Source organism: Gekko japonicus, unplaced genomic scaffold (assembly GCF_001447785.1).
Source record: "Gekko japonicus isolate JY-2015 unplaced genomic scaffold, Gekko_japonicus_V1.1 scaffold324, whole genome shotgun sequence".
Lineage (NCBI taxonomy): Eukaryota > Metazoa > Chordata > Lepidosauria > Squamata > Gekkonidae > Gekko > Gekko japonicus.
Window position 1 is genome coordinate 439,966 of NW_015168056.1, and position 7,977 is coordinate 447,942.

The following is a 7,977-nucleotide window of genomic DNA, read 5'->3' on the forward strand; positions in this document are numbered from 1 at the left end:
GTGTTGTTCAGTCGCACAGTCGAGTCCGACTCTTCGCGACCCCATGGATCATCTCCCGCCAGGCCCTCCTGTCTTCCGCCATCCTCTAAAGTTGGCTCAATTTCATGTTCGTTGCATCGATGACACTGTCTAACCATCTCATCCTTTGCCGTCCCCGTCTTCTTTGACCTTCAATCTTTCCCAGCATCAGGGTCTTCTCCAGGGAGTGCTTCCTTCTCATTTGGTGGCCAAAGTATTTGAGCTTCAGTTTCATTATCTGGCCTTCCAGGGAACAGTCAGGGAAGCGTATCTCCCTGCAAATTTAAACAGCAGGTTTTTATGCTGGACATAACGTGACGTAATATCACACTGACCACTAGAGGGAGCAAAACACATGCAGAAAGCCTGAAGAAACAGGAACACACAAGGGAGGCAAAAGAGAGTGCGGAAACGCCCCATGTCAAAAGGAATGGGTGACTTCAGAAGACTTGCATCCCCCTTCACACGGCTTCTGAAGGTTCAATGCATGCCCAGCCAATTTTAACCCCATCGTTCATGAAAACCTGCAGGCAGTGAATTCCGCAATGACTCGTTGAGTAAAGAAGTTCTCCAGAGCGCGAACAAAAAAACTGGGGGGAGAGATAGGGTTTGGAGCCCTTGTCATGTTTCCATGGAGAGCCCCCCAGGAAGAAAATCTCCACCTCTGTTTGCTGTGCAAGGTCAAAATTAAAAGAAGTAGCATACACCACTGGAATACTGGCCTAGTGTATCCTGAGAGTACTGGAATGAGTGTGAGAGGTGGGGGTTAGAAGGAGAGGGCAGGAAAGGAGGCAGGGACAGGAGTGCTGCGTGCCTTTGGGCAAGGCCAAAATCTGCCGCGCTGCAAAGGGGCTCCCTTGGGAAAAGTGGACCTCTTCCCTATTGCCGTTATGCCCAGGGCTGCCAGGCAACAAGGGGGAGGAAAGGACATGGGGGCGGCGTGTGATGTCACTGACATCGCTACATCACTTCCAGGTACAAGCTGGAAGTGATAAAGGGTAGCTCTAGGAATCGCCGGAAACTTTATAATTTTACTATAGAGTTTCCGGAGATCCCTAGAGGTACCCGTTATCACTTCCGGGTTGTACCCATATGTGACGAACCAGCACTGAGGCTGGCAGTGTTCGTTTCCCCCCTTTATTTTTCTTCTGCTGCCACTCCTAGTGGAGGAGGGCGACAGAAAATATCAGCAACCCCAATCACATCCTTTCCTTACCCAAAGAGCAAAGGCCCTGCTAGAGGAAGAAATAGATTCCCGCAAACCAGATCTCCCACGCCCCAAATCTTTCTGGACTGAAGATGGGAGAAAGGGGCAGATCCCCACATACTTGCCGTGCCCAACTGTGCCTAGGCAGCTGCCCGCAGCCGCACCAGGGAGAACACAGGTGTTGGGGGGTACACCAGCAGCCATTACAAATGTGTAAGGGCATGCTCTGCATGCGTGAGGAGGGAGGAACACGTGTGAGGCATATCGCCAGGTGCAGACGTTGCTTCCCGGAGACAATCCACGGATGCATCCGAGAAAGGAAAAATCTAACCACCCAGGGAGGGGAGGCATTGAGCAGCCCGTGCTGGGAAGACCTGCCCCACTGGTCTTTCGACGCCACCTCGTGCAGCTGTGATACCGCCGCTCCTTTCTGGCAACGTTGGCTACCTCCGCCTCTCCGACAATGACCCAGCTTACATAAATGCCAAAAGTCACAATCGCCACAACCGTCTGAAGCAGAGAAAAAAGGGGTGCAAGGGAGGGGAAGGGTCTCCCGTAAGTCTTAGCAACAGGAGGGAACGGAGCAGGTGGCGAACATGAGTCCGAGTCGTGCGGAAAGGCGTCACAACGCCAGAAAAACTTTGTACCGCGAGGAGGTCCACGACTCGCTCAGAGCGGTGAAGAAACCCTTCGCTCTCAGGTGGCTCAGCTCGTACCAGTACAGTGACATTGTGTGTGTGTGTGTGTGTGTGTGTGTGGTTGCCTCTGCCAAGGTGAAGGCCTATAGGAAAATGGCCGAGAAGTGGCTCAAATACCCCAGCACGGCTAGGAGAAGGAAAAGGGGAACAGGCCGCTGGGAGAGAGCCGCGTTCCTGGACTGTCCGTACAAGTGCAATTTGTCTTTGTTCGAATGGAGCATTTTGACGTCCTCAAAGGCGTAGTAGGCCGCGAGGGTGAAGTTGACGTCCCCCGTGGTCAAGAGGTCGAAGACGCAGGACTTGAAGTACACGTCCTCCACCGGCAGCTTCTCCCGGCATTTGGCCGTGGCCGCGTCGTGAGTGAAGGCCTGCCCTTTCTGCCGAGGCGGGCTTTCGGCAGCCTGTGCGGCGGAGCGGACGGCCTCGAAGTCTATCTGCTGGTTGAGTGGGCAGCCCCGCAGGCAGAGGTAGAGGCCCTGATTGTCTCTGTCCTCCACGGCGTTGACCACCTCCTCGGGCATCCTCACGGCAAAGGTGAGGTAGCGGCCAACCTGCCTCACCACAATGGTGGTCCCGATGTACTTGGCCTGGATCTCGATGTGCTGACCTGACACCTTCTCGATGATCTTCAGGCTGTTGGCCCCATGCTTGTCGCCGCCATTTTGGGAGCCGTCAATGAAGGCCGCTGGGAGCTCGTCCATCTCTGCCTGGTAGACCTTTTGGTCCACGCACTCCTGGAAGCTCTTGAAGATGATCGTGAGCTGCATGGACAATGGAGGAGGGAAAAGATGGTGTGAAAATGACAGCATAGCACTGAAGGGAGCTCTCAAATGCAGACAACAGCCTACACCCAACTTTGTCCAATTTGTCTAATTATGTTGTGACTAATTGTGGCCCTTGCCTGCCAATCCTCACGTGGTCGGCGGGGATAAAGTGGGAGTGAACAGGAAGGGGCACAGTCATCCTGGGGAGAAAAAATTATATAGAAAAGTCCAGCCTCATCTACTTGCAGGAAGTTCAGACCATAGAGTTTCTGGCAATTCCTAGAGCAGAGGTGTCAAACTCATTCATTACGAGAGCTGGATCTGACATAAATGTTACTTTGTCAGGCCGGGCCATGTCTGCCGTAAAATGTAATGCCAGGAATCCGGAGATATGAACTTAGTAAACAACACAGGGCAAACGCAATTAACAGTATTCTTTTTTACTCAAACTACAAACAAAAGCAAATGATCCCTAGGCGTGAAAGCAATTGACTACTGGAGAATCCACAAAAGATCCAATAAGTGTATTTAATTATATGTAACAGTAAGATTTCCCCCACCCCCCAAAGGGATACCATACCTGTCCCCTTCCTTTCATTTCTTTACAGCTTCGACCACACACACACCTCACCTCACTGTTGACATCCCCCCCCCGAACAGCCTCCTGCCTTCTGTGTCTCGCATCAGTTGCTCGTGGGTTAGATAAGAGCCCTGGGCGGGCCAGCCCCAGCCCCTGGGCCGTATGTTTGACACCCCTGACACTTCCAGGTAGCTCTAGTAATCACCAGGAACTCTATGGTCAGAACTTCCAACACACGAAGCTGTTTGATATGGAATCAGACCACTGATCCATCGAGGTCAGTATTGCCTGGCAGTGCCCCTTTGGGGTCTCAGATGGAGATTTTTCACCTCGCCTACTACCTGACCCTTTTGGCTGGAGATTCCAGGGGCTGAACCAGGGACTTTCTGCAAGCAAAGGAGAACCTGGACCACTGAGCCTCTCCAGCAAGATAACTCTCCTGCGAGACTCCGTTACTTCAAAGCAGAGTGACACCGAATCAGACAGGGTTGGCATCCAGTTATCTTGGGTCTCTGCAACAGCACGAGGAAGCCAGAGACAAAAGCCAGGGAGAGGACATCCATTCAACCAAGCCCTGCCCCCCCCCAACTTTCTTAGAAGCCTAGCCACGAGGGTCCCTCTCCTGGGCCACAGCCCCTCCCCAAGTCTCTGCCTAATGGTGGGAATCCATCCCATCTGGACTACCGCGATTATCTGGGGCTGCCCTTGAACACAATCCAGAAACTTCGGAACGCGGCAGCCTGTCTGTTGACTAAGACCTGACGCTACCAACACTGGTTCTGGAGCGGTGGCACAGAGGATTTATCCTCTGGTTACAATAACGTCTGAACTGAACTGCTGTCAGTTCTAGCCCGCGCCGGTGTGAGCTACCAGCCTTGTCCCCAGCTCGCCGTCCACCCAGCGGTTCGAAAGCTTTGGCGAGTAGATAAAATGGGTACCACTCCTTAGAGAGGGTGGGCACACTAAACCTCCCCGGTGGGGGGAGGTGTTAGCCGGCGAAACGGAATGTTCAGCTCGTGAGCTCGGAAGCCTGGGAAGATCTCTTCGGCATTAAGAAGCCTGTGACGGGCCAATCCGGCCAGGCGGTGGCAGTGTGGCGCTGCGACTCGAAGCAGCCCTGGAAAAACTGACGTCATCAAGCCAAGCTGAGTGAATGCCGTCTGGAACATAATCTGCATGAACCGGGTTTGATTCCCCACACGAAGCCAGCTGGGTGACCTTGGGTCAGTCACCGTTCTCTTAGTGCTGTTCTCTCACAAGCATTTTCTGTCAGAGCTCTCTCAGCCCCACCTCCCTCACAGGAGGGAGGGGAAGGGAAAGGAAATTGTAAATTACTCTGAGACTCTTTCAGGTAGTGAAGGGCGGGGTATAAATCCAATCTCTTCTTTTTCTAAATGAGATAAATGAATTTGGAAGAAAAGAAGTATCTCCTGATTGGCCACATGTGGGTGGCTTCCTGAGGCGTCGTTCGCCACCAGAGAGGAGGAGAAGAAGAGATTGGATTTATACCCCGCCCTTCACTCAGAGTCTCAGAGCGGTTTACAATCTCCTTCCCCTTCCCCTCCCCACAACAAACACCCTGTGAGGTAGGCAGGGCTGAGTGAACTGCTGAGTTCTGAGAGAACTGCTCTTTCAAGGACAGCGCTTGTCAGAACTACGGCTTGCCCAAGGTCATCCAGCAGCTGCAAGTGGAGGCGTGGGGAATCAAACCCGGTTCTCCCAGATTAGAGTCCGTGCAACTTAACCACGACACCAAACTGGCTCTCATCACGCCTGCCGTCATGTCCGCCGTGTTCTTACCTTGCTGGTGGCGGTTGCCGTGGATCCCGGCCAGACAGGGGTGTTGGTGACCTGTACGTTCAGGTAGTTATTGTCTATGAGAGGCCACGCCCCCTGGACCTTGCACGTCTGGAAAGTGTCCGAGAAAGTCCGAAGGTGGGGGTCCCCGAAGAGCCCGCAGTGGGTGTAGTTGGGAGAGGGGGAGTGCTTGTGGAAGCTCTTTTCGTAATGGCAGATCTCGGGGCTGTCGGAGCGCTCCTGGCTGTCCCCCCGGGGCGGGGGGCGGGGGCGGGGCTGGGCGGTGGGCCCCTCTTTGGAGCAGTTGTGCTGAGCCATGAGGTCGTCGATGCCGTGGACGGCGGAGTGGTAAGCCAAGTCCCCCCGGCAGGTCCGGGCCGTCCGGTGGGTGCAGTGGGCGTAGGTGCGCAGGGCCGTGCAGAATTCGGGGGGCTCCTCGGCGCCCAGGTGGTGAGGCCCCGACGTGGCGGCCAGGAACTCAGAGTTGCACTTCATGATTTTGCACGGGGAGGTCCCTAAAGGAAGAGAACAGAAACACATAACGTGAAGGTCGTCTGTCCGAGAGATGAGCAGAGGTGGTTTATTATTTATTTATTTTATTTCATTCACTTGTCCCCTGCCTTTATCCTCCTCTCCTCTACCATTTCATCCTCACAACAAGAAGACTGGATTTATCCCCCGCCCTTCACTACCCAAAGGAGTCTCAGAGGGGCTTACAATCTCCTTTCCCTTCCCCTCCCCACAACAGACACCCTGGGAGGTAGGTGGGGCTGAGAGAGCTCTTTCGAGCACTGCTCGTGAGAGAACAGCTCTGAGAGAAGTTGTGACTGACCCAAGGTTACCCCAGCAGCTGCATGTGGAGGAGTGGGGAATCAAACCTGGTTCTCCCAGATTAGAGTCCGTGCTCCTAACCACTGCACCAAAGTGGCTCTCCCTGTGAAGTATTTTGCGCTGAGAGAGCATGACTGGCAAAGGTCACCCATCAAGCGTCCATGACACAACTGGAGATTCGAACCTGGGTCTCCCGGGTACTAGTCCAATAGTAACTTAAAGACTAACAAAATTTGTGGTTGGGTATGAGCTTTCATGAGTCGCTGCTCACTTCTTCAGATATCTGAACTGGACTCTGATTCTTTTCTACTGTTGCGGACAGACTGACACAGTTACCCATCAAGATACTAGTCAGACACTCTTTAACCACCACACCACAATGGTTTGCCAGTGCTTTCCTCTGCATATCAACCCTGGACTTCCTTGGTGGTCTCCACTACCTCTTCCTGGACATTCCTGTTTGAGCTTGAGAGCCAGTTTGGTTTGGTGGTTAGAAGCATGAACTCTAATCTGGGAGAACCGGGTTTGAGTCCACACTCCTTCACATGCAGCTGTTGGTATGACTTTGGGTCACTCACAAGTTCTTTCAGCGCTGTTCTCTCAAGGGCAGTCCTCGAAAGGGCTCTCTCAGCCCCACCTACCTCACAGGGTGTCTGTTGTGGGGAGGGGAAGGAGATTGTAATCCACTCTGAGACCCCTTCGGGTAGTGAAAGGTGGGGTGTAGATCCAATCTCTTCTTCTTCTAATGCAAAGCAAGGATTCCTTCCACCATTTATCTCCTCACTTCATCAATACCCCACCTTTTCCCCCAATGGGGACCCAAACGGCTCACATTATTCTCCCCTTCTCCATTATAGCCTCACGACAGCCCTGCGAGGTAGGTTAGGCTGAGAGTGTGTGACTGACAGTAGGCTTCCATGCCAGAGTGGGGATTCGCACCCGGGTCTCCCAGGTCTGAGTCTGACCCTCTAACTACTAAGGCACACTGCAGAAACCCCCTCCCGAAGCAACTGGATGGTGGGATCGCTTATTAACAACAACCCCACCACAGACGGCCCCTCTGTCCAAGTCACTCCAGGCCCTGTCCAGGTGACATTTTTGTGCATAAAATTTGGAAGGTGAGGGAGGAAAAAAGCAATCTGCTCCAAAAAGGCCTCTAGGGGGAGACATCTTCCGGAAGATGCGAGAGAGATCAGCTCTTGGAGAAAAAACCCACCCTCCTTCACCGCTTCACACAACGTCTCCATATAAGGCCAAATTTCCAACACCAGGTGTCACATATAAACTGTGACTAGACCCCCAGGCACACGTGGGGGTGCTTACAGGTCCACGTGCGATTGAGAGAGACCAGCGCAAAATCCGCCTTTCCTGCACCCAACTCACGAGCACATAAGATGGCGGAAGGGGCGCAAATGGATCGGCAGTAGTTTTGTTTTAATTTCTGGAAGGAGAAGATGTAAGGCACGGGGAGGAAGGATTAATTATCCCACCCCCCCTTTTCTGTTTCCCTAACCTCAAATGTCCCACGGAATTGCTTTTTGGAAACATACAGACACAATATAGGTGGAAGGTCGGTAGTTCAGCAGTTCGAGACCCGAGTGTGCCGCCTGACGGAGTGAGCTCCCGTCTCTAGTTCCAGCTCCTACCAACCTAGCAGTTCAAAAGCAAGAAATTGCAGGTAGATAAATAGGTACCACTTCAGTGGGAAGGTAACAGCGTTCCGTGCGCCTTGATGTTTAGTAATGCCGGCCACATGACCACGGAAACGTCTTTGAACAGCGCTGGCTCTTCGGCTTTGAAACGGAGATGAGCACCGCAACCCTAGAGTCAGACTCGACTGGCTTTCGAGCAAGGGAACCTTTACCTTTATGTTTCCTCCTGGGAGACAGCTGAAATTAAGAAAACAGTGTGTGGGGGGTGGGGGGGGGAGGAAGGATCCCTTTGCCCACCCGGGGCAGAAGTCTTCTGCCAGTCACTCACAACGTAGAATTTTTGCTCACAAGACTCCACAGTTTAGAGGGAGCATTGCCCCCACTAAGGTCTGCTCGGGGGACCGAGGGCGAGGCTCCCCAGCTGGGATGC

General features: G+C 53.2%; 1 protein-coding gene across 1 annotated transcript; it reads right to left on the bottom strand.

Moving 5' to 3' along the window:
• Window positions 1-246: 246 nt before the first annotated feature.
• RGMA (repulsive guidance molecule family member a) lies at window positions 247-5,584 on the bottom strand. The gene is made up of 2 exons (XM_015414495.1): window positions 5,068-5,584; window positions 247-2,684 (listed from the first exon to the last, which is right to left on the bottom strand). Exons 1-2 carry the CDS (start codon window positions 5,557-5,559, stop codon window positions 2,007-2,009), a joined length of 1,170 nt encoding a protein of 389 aa, XP_015269981.1. The 5' UTR covers window positions 5,560-5,584; the 3' UTR covers window positions 247-2,006.
• Between the last annotated feature and the right edge of the window lie 2,393 nt (window positions 5,585-7,977).

Bases quoted from the DNA above. Each gene is read 5' to 3' on its own strand.
- RGMA (XM_015414495.1), bottom strand. From the start codon at position 5,559: ATGAAGTGCAACTCTGAGTTCCTGGCCGCCACGTCGGGGCCTCACCAC. The intron at 2,685-5,067 runs GTAAGAACACGG...TTGTCCATGCAG, and splicing joins CGGCAACCGCCACCAGCAAG to CTCACGATCATCTTCAAGAG.